The following is a 16,060-nucleotide window of genomic DNA, read 5'->3' on the forward strand; positions in this document are numbered from 1 at the left end:
TCGATTTCGATAATTAAAACGTGACTAAAAGAATGCACCAACGATGCACTACCGTGCACCGCAGAGATTTCTCATTGCACCATACCCCTTTATGAGATATAATTTAATTTGCTCTTTCCAAGCTTTTAAAAAAATGATAATATTTTCTGGGGGGGGGGGCTAAGTTAACGACAGCCCCCCCACTTTCGATTTCGATAATTAAAACGTGACTAAAAGAATGCACCAACGATGCACTGCCGTGCACCGCAGAGATTTCTCATTGCACCATACCCCTTTATGAGATATAATTTAATTTGCTCTTTCCAAGCTTTTAAAAAAATGATAATATTTTCTGGGGGGGCTAAGTTAACGACAGCCCCCCCACTTTCGATTTCGATAATTAAAACGTGACTAAAAGAATGCACCAACGATGCACTACCGTGCACCGCAGAGATTTATCATTGCACCATACCCCTTTATGAGATATAATTTAATTTTCTCTTTCCCATATAAAAAAATCTTAAATTATTCATGTGGGGGCTAAGTTAACGACAGCCCCCCACTTTCGATTTCGATAATTAAAACGTGACTAAAAGAATGCACCAACGATGCACTACCGTGCACCGCAGAGATTTCTCATTGCACCATACCCCTTTATGAGATATAATTTAATTTGCTCTTTCCAAGCTTTTAAAAAAATGATAATATTTTCTGGGGGGGCTAAGTTAACGACAGCCCCCCCCCACTTTCGATTTCGATAATTAAAACGTGACTAACAGAATGCACCAACGATGCACTACCGTGCACCGCAGAGATTTCTCATTGCACCATACCCCTTTATGAGATATAATTTAATTTGCTCTTTCCAAGCTTTTAAAAAAATGATAATATTTTCTGGGGGGGGGCTAAGTTAACGACAGCCCCCCCACTTTCGATTTCGATAATTAAAACGTGACTAAAAGAATGCACCAACGATGCACTGCCGTGCACCGCAGAGATTTCTCATTGCACGATACCCCTTTATGAGATATAATTTAATTTGCTCTTTCCAAGCTTTTAAAAAAATGATAATATTTTCTGGGGGGGCTAAGTTAACGACAGCCCCCCCACTTTCGATTTCGATAATTAAAACGTGACTAAAAGAATGCACCAACGATGCACTACCGTGCACCGCAGAGATTTCTCATTGCACCATACCCCTTTATGAGATATAATTTAATTTTCTCTTTCCCATATAAAAATATATTAAGTTATTCATGTGGGGGCTAAGTTAACGACAGCCCCCCCACTTTCGATTTCGATAATTAAAACGTGACTAAAAGAATGCACCAACGATGCACTACCGTGCACCGCAGAGATTTCTCATTGCACCATACCCCTTTATGAGATATAATTTAATTTGCTCTTTCCAAGCTTTTAAAAAAATGATAATATTTTCTGGGGGGGGGGCTAAGTTAACGACAGCCCCCCCACTTTCGATTTCGATAATTAAAACGTGACTAAAAGAATGCACCAACGATGCACTGCCGTGCACCGCAGAGATTTCTCATTGCACGATACCCCTTTATGAGATATAATTTAATTTGCTCTTTCCAAGCTTTTAAAAAAATGATAATATTTTCTGGGGGGGCTAAGTTAACGACAGCCCCCCCACTTTCGATTTCGATAATTAAAACGTGACTAAAAGAATGCACCAACGATGCACTACCGTGCACCGCAGAGATTTCTCATTGCACCATACCCCTTTATGAGATATAATTTAATTTTCTCTTTCCCATATAAAAAAATCTTAAATTATTCATGTGGGGGCTAAGTTAACGACAGCCCCCCCACTTTCGATTTCGATAATTAAAACGTGACTAAAAGAATGCACCAACGATGCACTACCGTGCACCGCAGAGATTTCTCATTGCACCATACCCCTTTATGAGATATAATTTAATTTGCTCTTTCCCATATAAAAAAATCTTAAGTTATTCATGTGGGGGCTAAGTTAACGAGGTGGAGGAGAGATATTTTATGCTGATTTTCCCACAATTAATTATATAACGGAAACAATAAAGTTCATTAAAATTCAGGACCATGTGGTAAATATTTCCTTACATAGATGTCGTTCCCATGCAATAACGATAAAAGCGGGGCTAAGGGGCAGGCCCAATTTACGTATACCTGCGCCATACAAAAGCTCTCACATTCTAATTCACTATTTAAGTTTAATTACTCTGTTATAAACGAAATTTAAAAGTAGTGTTTTAAACTTGCGGATTACGTCGAATTTAATTAAACTTGCTGTTTGCGTATAAGCGTTACCATTTTTCTTTTCATTGACTTATCGTATGCTTAAGGATTATACATTCAACTCAACTAGTCGGGGGCTGTGATGAAGAACGAGCTATCCAGCTAGTTCGAAAAAAAATCAAATTCCTTTTTTTTACGTTCGAAAAAATGGATGTTTAGTTTTTCTCAAAATATATGATCTTAATTGGTTAGAAGTTAATTCTGCTTTGGTATAGTAAAAATAATTTTTATTACAGACGAGTATGTATTAATGGCATTTATGTGATATTATAGAAAAAAGATTAAATACAAAATGAAAAAAGTGAATTCACTGGAGTAAATGCTTGAGCTAAACACTATAGTATAACAAGTGGATGCACACCAGTTGATCATCGCTTTCGTCAGTTACTTCTTTTTCTAAGTCATCGTAACTTTCAAATTTATCGTTAGGTCGATGGGCGTAGCAAATGTAATGACCAATAGACGTGGCTTTGTTGACGCCTCGAAATGCCAAAATGGCCCTCAAGTGAAATTTTACACCTCCAACCTTTACGCTCTTTGGAATTTCACTTAATCTAAAAATATAACTAACTTCGCAATCTGTCCGCAATATAAAGTCTGTGGGCTCGACGAATAGGTGATGTTGAGAGAGATTTTTCTTTATTGATCTTTTACCATTTTCGCAAGTATTACATATTGTTGGCGCTGTTTCACTAAAGTACTCTTTTATTCGAGCCTCTAGATCAGCCAATGAGGTATAGGGGCAATCTACCGTGGTTATCGGCCGATAAATAGTCTCTGGTTTTCTTTGGCAAGATATATTGCTGCAAAAGTTTATCTCGTAGCTGCAAGATTTTGCGATGTCGGATTTGCCAATTAGCACCGACACTGAAAATTGGCAGTTAACTTTGGTTACATTGAATGGTAAATTTAGTTTATTCGGACATATATCAATTAAAATTTTAGTTCTCTCTCTGTAGAGGCTGGAAGTTACACCTTTAAGCATCATATTTTTAACGAATCTAAAAATTTCAAGTTCCGTTTGGTCTATTAAGTTTTTAATTTCATCTGAGTCGCAATAAGCGATGCACAGTGACTGCGCAAAGGTGTCAAAAGCACATGTGTTACTTAAAGAGTATCTAGTTTTTTTAATTTTTACCGCTTGTAGCGATATGACGTTGCTGTTTTTTAAAAGCCCGATAATTCTTACAGCTTGACTTTTTGAGAAATCTATTCTCTTCATTTCCGATAACGGCTCTAGATAAGATTTTCGAGATCTCCGTTTTGGAGGGCTTTTACCCAGATTTCGCCAGTTTTCACAGGCGCTTCTTTCTTCAGCTCTGGTAATTTCCTCCGTCGGTTTTCTTCGGCATAATCTGCATTTTCTTAGTCCTAGCTCTTCACTTTCTTCGTCAATTTGCGACGAGCATTCGTCGAAAAGGTGAACATTAACCTTAAAATATACTTATCGTTTTATTATAAAGCAAAGACATTTAAAGTGTGAAAATCCGTACGTTGCAATATTTGCATTTAAATGTATTATCCGGGTGGTTTCCTATTTTGCACTCAAAACACGAATGGCTTACATCGATATCTGTAATAAGAAAAAAATTAAATGTAATTTTTAAGCGTAATGCTATAGAATTTCTTTATTTACCAAGTTTTTCCTCTCTTTCAAATGCAAAATGGTCCATACCACAGTCAATTTTCTTTTAAGAAACATAGATGAAAACAGAGTACGATTTTAACTTGAAAAGTTACTTACATCACAAAATATACACCTATTAGCGATATTATCCTGAGTCGATGAAGACGAACTAATATCAATCGGAACAGGACTTGACGAGGTGCTCTTAACGAAATCGGGAGATGGCGATTTATTGGAACGCGAATCAGGAGTTGTTGAAGGAGATTTGCTTTGCTTCTTATAATCGGGAATCCTTGACGAAGATATGTTCGAAGTAGAGCTATTGTCTTTTCCTAATTTTTGATTAATTACTTATTAAACTATATACTTGGAGACGGGTGTGCAGAAACGGGCGGGGCTTACGCTCATAACTATATTAAGGTGATCACACGAAAAACAAAAATGTTTCTAAAAAATCACGTGCGGCGCTGATTTACACTTAAATCCACACGTAAAAATTGAAAATGGTAAAAAAAAATGTATTTAGGCCATTTTTTAGCTTTCCAAAAACCAGCTTCATTTTCAAGGATCCAGAAGCTTGGGGTATTTATCTGACGCTCCATGCCTCCTACATAAAACAATGCTGGCTAAGCCTTGCACTTTAAGTATATTAGTTACGCTTATAAAGCTTTGAACACACATAGGTAAAAATGTCACGGAAATAACAAGTGAAACGTAAACGTAATAACATTTATGACAGTAAATATAATTCAAAAATTGTTTAACTTTTTCCATCGTAAAATATGCCATTTTTAATTTTCCACTACTGATATTATATCGTTTAAAGTCTGCCTTTGAGATTCCGCTGCTGAAGAATTTCGTTCGGCAAAAAGCATTTGGTTTTAATATGTGTGTAAAAATATTTTGCGCGTGTGTTTTCTAAGTTTAACACGAGTGAAAAACTCGTCCACATTTTACAGCCAGCCACTGAATGTGAAATCCGAAGTAGTTAAAGCCCCGCCCGAAACACCGACTTCCTAACACAATGGTTATAGACTTATACATTTAAATTTTACCCATACATAGTTTCTTGATTTAAGTTACTGGGGTAAGACTTACCACCCTCCTCTTGGCTATACGACCCTATGAGTTTCATTGCACCATCCAGCACGTCAACGTGAGTTTTCAGAAACGCGTCCACTCTTATCGGCAAATTTTCATGAGCAAATACTCGATTTTTCAAATCATTGAAGCTGCTCTCTACTGGAGCGCTGCTTGCCACAACTCCACCACATTTAAAAAAGGGCCGCATAATCGCTGACCACAAAGGAATTAACCGTGACATTTTCTGTAGATCTTCTATTAATTGTGGCAGAACTTGTTGGTTTCCCCGATCTCCCTGTTCGTATGGATCATTTAATTGTTCTCCGCAAGCTTCAATGATATCTTCAAACCATCTTTCGAATGGAGAATTTCGTACTGACGTGGTGTTGTAACCGTCATCTGCCTCTTGGGGTGCTTCGTCGCCAAAGCTCAAAAGTAAGCTATTCATTTCCTTTGAATTATCGTTCCCCGAAGTTTTGGATATTAACCATTTCTTCCGCATTTCACATTTCGTTTCTTGCCCGGTTTCTTCATTACGTCCTTCCGTTTCGCTCATTGCGACAGTTACAATGGCTACAAAGTAGCGTCTCAAATCAGATAGTCTCTCGCATTGTAAAGCTTGTCCCATAGAGCGTAAGTAGAACGTGCGAGTTCTTGCCCTACCAGTGACGCCTTTCAACCTCAAGCTTTTCCAGCTGGAGATCAATTTTACGGTATGGGCGACGTCACACCGTAAATAACATTGCGGTAGCTCTTCTAATTTCCCTTCGAAAATGACGTTCGCTTCTTGGCGGATGAAGTCGGCTAGCGACGAAGCTGTGCCGAAAGCCCGAGCAACGGCGTTTAAAAGAGCCGCCGACATGTCCGTAACGACTTCCTTGGGAGCAGGTGCTCCAGAATCCCGCCAAAGAAGTAACCACGTGAAAATGGAGTTTGAGCTGTGAGCTTCCGAGAGCATTTGCGTTACCGCGTACTGTTTTTGTTTTGAGGGGTCATTCACGGTAGCTTCGTACAAAAAAATGTGTCCACTTTTTTTTCCATCTCTTTCTATTTTTCTCACGAGGCTACCAGTTGCGTCAATGCTTAGTTTGGTCCTTCCGGGATTCATTTCGCAATACGAGCGGTATACGTGGAGTTGTGTTGGCAACCAATATATTAATCGAAATTTGAAGTAAGCCAACTCTCGAATCACCCCTTGGAAAGGCACAATGTTTATCATTTTACAAAGCGCCCGAAAGGGGTCACTGTCCAAAAATGTTTTTTTCAGGGCTTCGCTCTTCGCTACCCTAAGAACGTTGGCGGATGGCAAATCACACGGCTCACTATCTCCAAATTCCATAGTTCCGCGCGCTTGCATTCTTCTGACGAAACTTGGAGCCATCTTCTTCTCCACCATATCTTCAACAGCTCGCTTTCTCTTGATTCCGGAAAATTGTCTTTTGGGCATTTCACGACAACATCTTCTCCAAACTTCGGTTCCGAATCTAAAATTCCCGTAAATTTTGAGGAGCACGCGACGCAGTATCCGGAAATCATAGCGAAAAAATTTCCTGATTTCAAAACTTTTGCCCGTTTGAAAGTTAAGACGCAAGGACACTCGCTCGCTTTTTTAAATTGTTCGTGAATAATGTGTGTCCAAGTACCCGGCTGAAATACTTTGTATTTTCTGGTTGATATTAATCTGGACTTTTCATTACATTTATATGTCTTTTCCACTGGAGCCATTTTCATATAATCTTCTTGGGTTAGTGAAATTTCAAACTCAATACGCTCACCCATGTTTTCCGAAGAATTTCCATCCGAGGATGATTTCAAAGATGTCCTAGATGAATTTTCCGATGATTCATCGCTTCCGTCTTGAGTCTTTCCCTCGACCAGATCACGAAGATTGTAGTAGTTTTTCATCACACAAGTATATATTGCGAGTGGAGACATAACCCCTTCTAATTCCGCACTGATATCTTTCCAAACAGGGAATCCTTTCCCGGTCACAGAATCATGGTGAAACACTTCTGATATACGTTGCCAAATTGCTTCGCGAAGTTTTTCGATATCTTTTTTGGATCTCCTCATTTTTAAAATTAATAATCGAAACAGATATTTTACGATGACCACGCTTGAAAAACAACCATTCCAACAAAAATAAGTTTCAAACTGAAATTCTTTTCAAGAAAAACTTTATTTGTCTAACATCAACAAATACAAAGTCGAGGTCGTAGTCGCGCTGGAAACAAAAAAAAGCTTATAATTTCTGAACTCTGACCAGGCTTTTAGCGTCCAATTCGGGAGTGTTAATTACCCAAGTTTTATATTTTAAACAAAGGTCATAGAAGTTTCCAAAGGAAGTTGAGGATGCTTTGAGCAACACTGCCAAATTATCTTGACGAAACGTTGGAAAAACGCTATGAAAACCTTAACATTTGAATTGAAAAGGCCGGGTGCTTAACCTCACTAGTAATAACAGAAGGCTCTCCCACTAGGCTTAAGCGGAAGCCTATTATTTTTGGTCCATGAGTATGTCTCTTTCGAAAATCTATGTATATGAAATCTTTCTTTTGACTATTAATTGATTCTTTGTTGAAGCTTATACGGCTTAAGCTGGGCCCGATTTCGACATATCATTGGATTTAGCTTCGATATATCCCAAGGAAAGTTTTAAGCAATCTAAATAACAATATAAAAACCTTAACCCTTGATTTTCCGATTAAACCCTAATTTCATATACTCGGCGGTGGGTACCTAAACTAAACTTCTCACCTATGCGTGAATAAACCGGCGTGAATAAACCGGCGTGAGGCAGTCACCCCTTCTGTTTCCATATACGTTAATGGAATATCTGGCCGTATCCCTTTTTAGTTCCACATCGAGATATATATATCGAAGTGGGACTATTGCTATGGACGGATTGTCGTTAAGTGTTGTATGTTGTATGTTGTTTGGCGTGGAAAAGCGACGACACGGTAGATGGAGCTGCGAAAAATAATTTATTTATATAGCTGGCCCCACCGGGACTTGAACACAGACAGTCGCTCGCCGCGTAATCTCCAAAAACCCGCCGCTCTACCAACCAAGCCACGCCGTCCTCAGCGAATTGGCTCTTGAAATTTTACCGTTGAACAGTTTATGTTTCGTGCCCGCCCTATAGGGGGTCGCATTTCTTCCATTGGGGGCGGAACGAAATTTTGCGTTTACTCAATAGCGGTACAAGTAGATTGTTAATTAGTAGTGCCCGTAAAGGCAGGAGAGATAGATCCGTTAGACATTGCAGCAGAGAGCATATAATATTATATAATAATAATGTGGTACTTTCTTATCGAAACCGTGTATGGTCAGAAGTAATAAGTGTGGCACTTTCTTATCGAAACCGTGTATGGTCAGAAGTAATAAATAAGTGTGGCTCTTTCTTATCGAAACCGTGTATTGTCAGAAGTAATAAGTGTGGCACTTTCTTATGGAAACCATGTATGGTCAGAAGTAATAAATAAGTGTGGCACTTTCTTATTAAAGGGAGAGTGACCGAAAAAAAGTTGGTCTCATTCGATAGAACTCTTTAACGCGCACGCAGTGCCGTTAATTTCCGCCCCCTCCGACCAACCCCCTTAAAGGGAGAGTTACCGGAAAAAAAGGTGATTTCATGAGGGTGGGCGGTGGCCACTCTTTAACATAAGATGGTGAATTTTATATCAAACAATAGGAAATCACATGGGCCCAACAGATTTTTTATTAGTTTGCCCACCCGGGTCAGCTGATGGTGGGCGGCATCCACTCTTTAACTTAGGGTGGCAATTTATTTATCAAACGATAATAAATCACGTAGCCTCATTAGCTTTTGTATTAGTTTGCCTACCTGTGTCTACTAAGGGTGTATATGTTTGTCCACTCTAATACACTAATGTGGAACTAATACTACGGCCTGGGCCGACTTGTTTTCATTGCGAGCTTACTTGCCGGCGCGCGAGATAAATATAGAATTTCGAATGGCTCTTCTTGTCTCTTAAGCTAAAGGTCGCTCAAACGGGATTTTCTTTGTTTGTGCGTCGGTAACATGATCAAAGTCTATGGTCACGCCCTCTACGGATTACTGGTATGGTGTTAGCTTTCTCTAAGAAAAAAAATTCAAATGGTTTACAAAACGTTCAAAACTGAACGTTTGCGTTTATAATCGAACACTTTGGAATATTCTTACGTTATACACCAAGTATTTCAAACACTCAATTCAAATTAGTTACCTGAAATTAATTAGAATTCCAGAAATCCGTTGTACAAGTGACCCCCTTACTAATCAAAATTTAAACAATTTTATATTAACGTTAATAAAATTTTTATTTATTAAAAAGGTTTTCGGCGAGGGCCCCTTTTTAAAATTCAACCCTGGACCAGAATTCCTATAGTTACGCCACTGGCGTAGTTCACTATATGATGATAATATGTTTCAGCACAGATAATTATAATTTTAATATATCCTTTAGTTAATTAGTAAAATCATTAACATTTATTTTTTTTATATTGAAACCCCCGAACGCTTGATATCTCCAAAAGGAGTGCGGTGCAATGAAAAAAAACTGCGATGCATGGTAGTTCATCGATGGAGCAGTCGATTAGGCGCGTTAAAATTATCGAAATCGAATTTGGGGGCTGTCGTTAAGTTAACCCCCCAGAAAATATTATATATTTTTTTAAAAGCTTGGAAAAAGCAAATTCAATTATATCTCATAAAGGGGTATGGTGCAATGAGTTATCTCTGCGGTGCACGGTAGTGCATCGTTGGTGCATTGGTTTAGCCACGTTTTAATTATCGAAATTGATAGTGGGGGGGCTGTCGTTAACTTAGCCCCCCCAGAAAATATTATCATTTTTTTAAAAGCTTGAAAAGAGCAAATTAAATTATATCTTATAAAGCGGTATGGTGCAATGAGAAATCTCTGCGGTGCACGGTAGTGCATCGTTGGTGCATTCTTTAAGTCACGTTTTAATTATCAAAATCGAAAGTGGGGGGGCTGTCGTTAACTTAGCCCCCCCAGAAAATATTATCATTTTTTAAAAGCTTGGAAAGAGCAAATTAAATTATATCTCATAAAGGGGTATGGTGCAATGAGAAATCTCTGCGGTGCACGGTAGTGCATCGTTGGTGCATTCTTTTAGTCACGTTTTAATTATCGAAATTGAAAGTGGGGGGGGGCTGTCGTTAACTTAGCCCCCACATGAATAACTTAAGATTTTTTTATATGGGAAAGAGCAAATTCAATTATATCTCATAAAGGGGTATGGTGCAATGTAAATCTCTGCGGTGCACGGTAGTGCATCGTTGGTGCATTCTTTAAGTCACGTTTTAATTATCGAAATCGAAAGTGGGGGGGCTGTCGTTAACTTAGCCCCCCCCCAGAAAATATCATTTTTTAAAAAGCTTGGAAAGAGCAAATTCAATTATATCTCATAAAGCGGTATGGTGCAATGAGAAATCTCTGCGGTGCACGGTAGTGCATCGTTGGTGCATTGGTTTAGCCACGTTTTAATTATCGAAATTGATAGTGGGGGGGGGGGGGGCTGTCGTTAACTTAGCCACCCAGAAAATATAATAATTTTTTTTAAAAGCTTGGAAAAAGCAAATGAAATTATATCTCATAAAGGGGTATGGTGCAATGAGAAATCTCTGCGGTGCACGGTAGTGCATCGTTGGTGCATTGGTTTAGCCACGTTTTAATTATCGAAATTGATAGTGGGGGGGGGGGGGCTGTCGTTAACTTAGCCACCCAGAAAATATAATAATTTTTTTTAAAAGCTTGGAAAAAGCAAATGAAATTATATCTCATAAAGGGGTATGGTGCAATGAGAAATCTCTGCGGTGCACGGTAGTGCATCGTTGGTGCATTGGTTTAGCCACGTTTTAATTATCGAAATTGATAGTGGGGGGGGCTGTCGTTAACTTAGCCACCCAGAAAATATAATAATTTTTTTTAAAAGCTTGGAAAAAGCAAATGAAATTATATCTCATAAAGGGGTATGGTGCAATGAGAAATCTCTGCGGTGCACGGTAGTGCATCGTTGGTGCATTCTTTTAGTCACGTTTTAATTATCGAAATTGAAAGTGGGGGGGCTGTCGTTAACTTAGCCCCCCCCAGAAAATATAATAATTTTTTTTAAAAGCTTGGAAAAAGCAAATGAAATTATATCTCATAAAGGGGTATGGTGCAATGAGAAATCTCTGCGGTGCACGGTAGTGCATCGTTGGTGCATTGGTTTAGCCACGTTTTAATTATCGAAATTGATAGTGGGGGGGGGGCTGTCGTTAACTTAGCCACCCAGAAAATATAATAATTTTTTTTAAAAGCTTGGAAAAAGCAAATGAAATTATATCTCATAAAGGGGTATGGTGCAATGAGAAATCTCTGCGGTGCACGGTAGTGCATCGTTGGTTCATTGGTTTAGCCACGTTTTAATTATCGAAATTGATAGTGGGGGGGCTGTCGTTAACTTAGCCACCCAGAAAATATAATAATTTTTTTTAAAAGCTTGGAAAAAGCAAATTAAATTATATCTCATAAAGGGGTATGGTGCAATGAGAAATCTCTGCGGTGCACGGTAGTGCATCGTTGGTGCATTCTTTTAGTCACGTTTTAATTATCGAAATTGAAAGTGGGGGGGCTGTCGTTAACTTAGCCCCCCCCCCAGAAAATATCATTTTTTAAAAAGCTTGGAAAGAGCAAATTCAATTATATCTCATAAAGCGGTATGGTGCAATGAGAAATCTCTGCGGTGCACGGTAGTGCATCGTTGGTGCATTGGTTTAGCCACGTTTTAATTATCGAAATTGATAGTGGGGGGGGCTGTCGTTAACTTAGCCACCCAGAAAATATAATAATTTTTTTTAAAAGCTTGGAAAAAGCAAATGAAATTATATCTCATAAAGGGGTATGGTGCAATGAGAAATCTCTGCGGTGCACGGTAGTGCATCGTTGGTGCATTCTTTTAGTCACGTTTTAATTATCGAAATTGAAAGTGGGGGGGCTGTCGTTAACTTAGCCCCCCCCAGAAAATATAATAATTTTTTTTAAAAGCTTGGAAAAAGCAAATGAAATTATATCTCATAAAGGGGTATGGTGCAATGAGAAATCTCTGCGGTGCACGGTAGTGCATCGTTGGTGCATTGGTTTAGCCACGTTTTAATTATCGAAATTGATAGTGGGGGGGGCTGTCGTTAACTTAGCCACCCAGAAAATATAATAATTTTTTTTAAAAGCTTGGAAAAAGCAAATGAAATTATATCTCATAAAGGGGTATGGTGCAATGAGAAATCTCTGCGGTGCACGGTAGTGCATCGTTGGTGCATTCTTTTAGTCACGTTTTAATTATCGAAATTGAAAGTGGGGGGGCTGTCGTTAACTTAGCCCCCCCCAGAAAATATCATTTTTTAAAAAGCTTGGAAAGAGCAAATTCAATTATATCTCATAAAGCGGTATGGTGCAATGATAAATCTCTGCGGTGCACGGTAGTGCATCGTTGGTGCATTGGTTTAGTCACGTTTTAATTATCGAAATTGAAAGTGGGGGGGCTGTCGTTAACTTAGCCACCCAGAAAATATTATAATTTTTTTTAAAAGCTTGGAAAACGCAAATTCAATTATATCTCATAAAGCGGTATGGTGCAATGAGAAATCTCTGCGGTGCACGGTAGTGCATCGTTGGTGCATTCTTTTAGTCACGTTTTAATTATCGAAATTGAAAGTGGGGGGGCTGTCGTTAACTTAGCCACCCAGAAAATATTATAATTTTTTTTAAAAGCTTGGAAAAAGCAAATTCAATTATATCTCATAAAGGGGAATGGTGCAATGAGAAATCTCTGCGGTGCACGGTAGTGCATCGTTGGTGCATTCTTTTAGTCACGTTTTAATTATCGAAATTGAAAGTGGGGGGGCTGTCGTTAACTTAGCCCCCCCAGAAAATATCATTTTTTAAAAAGCTTGGAAAGAGCCAATTCAATTATATATCATAAAGCGGTATGGTGCAATGAGAAATCTCTGCGGTGCACGGTAGTGCATCGTTGGTGGATTGGTTTAGCCACGTTTTAATTATCGAAATTGAAAGTGGGGGATCTGTCGTTAACTTAGCCCCCACATTAATAATTTAAGTTTTTTTAAATTTCCCGCCTTTTTTGACGGTGCAATAAAAAAATTGCTGGTGCATACTGGTGCACCATTGGTGCATTCGATTAGACTTGTTGTTTTTATCAATACCAAATATTAGATATTACGGTCATTTTATGCTTTTTTTAAATTTCACGCCTATCATGACGGTGCAATAAAAGATTTTGGTGGTGCACGATAGTGCACCATTGGTGCAATAGTTTAGGCCCGTTATTGTCAGCAAAATCGAATATGGGGGGGCTGTCGTTAATTTAGCCCCCCCCCCCTTTGTTTTTTGAATTTCCCGCCTTTCCCCGATGGTGCATAAAATATTTTTGGTGGTGCACTACGGTGCACGATGGGTGCAATAAGGTGCACTAACTAATTTGAAAATTGCTTTCTTGGGGGGGGCTAACTTAATGTAGCCGTTAAGATTTCAAAGCTGTTCTCGAGTTTTTAGGAACATGACATACAAATAAATAAATAAAAGGACAAACTTTAAGACTTATAGCTATATATATAGGAAAATTAGATAAAGCAGAGGAAAAACTAGAAAACCAAAAAAATAAAAAGGATAAAAACGTAAATTGAGTCATCAAACCGAGATTGAAAAACAAAGATCAGAAACGAGAAAGGGAAAATCAAACTCCCCGCTGAGAGAAACCGTTGACGACCGTCACGACCGGGGTGAAAGTAACGTTAAAATATAGGCGGGAAAAGTGTGTAATAATTAAAAGATAAATTGTTAGCTCTTGCATAGTAAACATTAACAGATTTTTATAAATTTAATCTAACCTTCTACCACGAGTGTTGAAACGGCTTAAAAAACCGCTTAATTATACCAATTCGCCATTCTCCAATCTGTCAAGTATCTTCTGCTTTAAATAATAATCTCGAAACTCGGGCGTTAAACCCTTATGCACCTATTTTTATTCCTCAACAATTACCTTATATTTCGTCACTTTTAACTAACATTTGTAGTCTTAGCGTTAATAAACTCTCTGAACTTCTAAATATTTGCTCGAACTACAAAGTGAATCTCGTCGCTTTAACTGAAACGTGGTTAACCGAAGATGTTTTGGATTGCGAAATACCATTGACAGGTTTAACTATTTATCGCCGTGATCGTTGTCCCCCCTTACACAGAGGTGGTGTTGCTCTTTATATCTTGAATCGCATTCAGCGTCGTGCTGTGACTCTTTTTACTGAAGCGATCTCCGACTTGTGGTCCTCACCTCTTGGTTTGGAGTTCCTTACTATACTTTATACAACTGCTACTCAATCTCTTTTAGTATGTGTAATTTACAGTTCTCCCACCTATGCTAATCATAGTGAAACTCTCGAACTACTTACTACCTACTTTCGCCTCGCAGCAAGAGGAGCCGGGTTCGATCCCCGCTTGTGGCACTGGGTGAAAACTCGGAACAACTCGTTCTGCGTTGAGTTTGCAAGTTCTCTCCCCACTGGTTTAAGGGGTTTTTCCCCGAGCTCTTCGGTTTCCCCTTCCATAAAAACTTGTTGAGGTTAACGGTAATAGTTAGTGTAGGTAGCTGTTGGCTCGATCGCGTGGCATGCAGGGCTTGCCACCACCCTCCTACGCATTGTAACCCGGCCAACTGAATTAAAGGCTATAAAAGTCGCTTGATGACTTAGGCCTAAGGTGGTGCCTTGGGTATTAGCCTAGCTTATTATTATTATTATTAACTACAGTGACTCTCGAAGCATAAATTAACTTATTGTTGGAGATCTAAATTATCCACTTATTGACTGGCTAATTTTTAGCCCTGTAACTGGTGCCACACCCGCAACCCGTCTCTTTGTTGATACGCTCTCTACTTTAAATTTACATAAAAAAATAATGACACCATCTTGGATTCATTCGGATACTGTCTTTAATATTCTTGATCTAATTTTAACAACGGATCCTGACCTTGCCTATGATCCTGACCTTGCCTATGATCCTCTCCAGCTACCGCCTATAGGAAAAAGTTATCATAATATTATTTAGTTCAAAACTGCTGTGTCGCTTGATTCGAATCTCTCTGCCCTAAGACTTAGTGGTGATTACGAAAGCTTCAGCAACTTTTTGAACGATGTACAATGGACCTTAATTTTAGAATTATGAACATTATAAATACTGGAATTTCAATATTTATACCATAGTTCCGTTTACATTCACCTCATACTCCGCGCATTGATGTTCGCCTTTCTAAATCCAGAGCGTATAAACTTAAACTCTGGAATACCTATACGTACATCTTAAAAGAAAATGTTCTGATAGTAATACTATTAACGCGGCTTACAAATACAAACATACCCGAAATGGACTTACCAATGCTTTAAGAAACCCGAAAAGGAAAACGGAATACACACTTTCAAGTCGAATTTCTTCCAACCCTAAAGCCTTTTACGGTCATGTTCATAAATTACGCCAAAGCAAATTTAATATTACCGAGATGAAAACAAGCGACGGAGTGTTGACAACTGATCTTATTGAGATTGCCCAGGTTCAAGGTTCTTATTTCGCCAAGGTTTCATCTAACCGGCCGAGTGTTGCAGTTACGTTCCCACTTTCCCAAGATCGTCCCCCTCTTCCAGTTTTTAATTGTGACCGTGCTTTAATTTTCAAGGTTCTTCGTCAACTCAATGTTAATCAAGCGACAGGTCCCGATGGCCTTCATCCTTTCCTCGTTAAATTTCTCGCTGCTTCGTTAGTTGATCCTCTGCACCGCATTCTCAGTCACAGTTTTAATACTGGAACAATTCCGATTTCGTGGAAAATATCAAATCTCACTCCACTACGTAAATCGGGAAGTCGTACTGAACCTGGAAATTTTCGAGGTATCGCCCAAACTAGTCAAGTTTCTCGTACAGCGGAACGCATAGTGAAACCGCAATTAGGTTTTCTAAATGATATTGGATTTTTCACTCCTCACCAACACAGATTCGGGTAA

General features: G+C 38.7%; 1 protein-coding gene across 1 annotated transcript; it reads left to right on the forward strand.

Annotated features, from left to right (window-relative positions):
- The first annotated feature begins 15,562 nt into the window (after positions 1–15,562).
- On the forward strand, positions 15,563–16,060 carry LOC149940554 (uncharacterized). The gene has a single exon (XM_090179309.1). It carries the CDS (start codon positions 15,563–15,565, stop codon positions 16,058–16,060), a length of 498 nt encoding a protein of 165 aa, XP_090035435.1.

Source organism: Leiobunum rupestre, chromosome 6, assembly GCF_980474605.1.
Source record: "Leiobunum rupestre chromosome 6, qqLeiRupe1.1.hap1, whole genome shotgun sequence".
NCBI classification, from domain to species: Eukaryota; Metazoa; Arthropoda; class Arachnida; order Opiliones; family Sclerosomatidae; genus Leiobunum; species Leiobunum rupestre.

What these genes read in the sequence shown, in the direction of transcription:
- LOC149940554 (XM_090179309.1), top strand. Translation starts at nt 15,563, where the DNA reads ATGAAAACAAGCGACGGAGTGTTGACAACTGATCTTATTGAGATTGCC.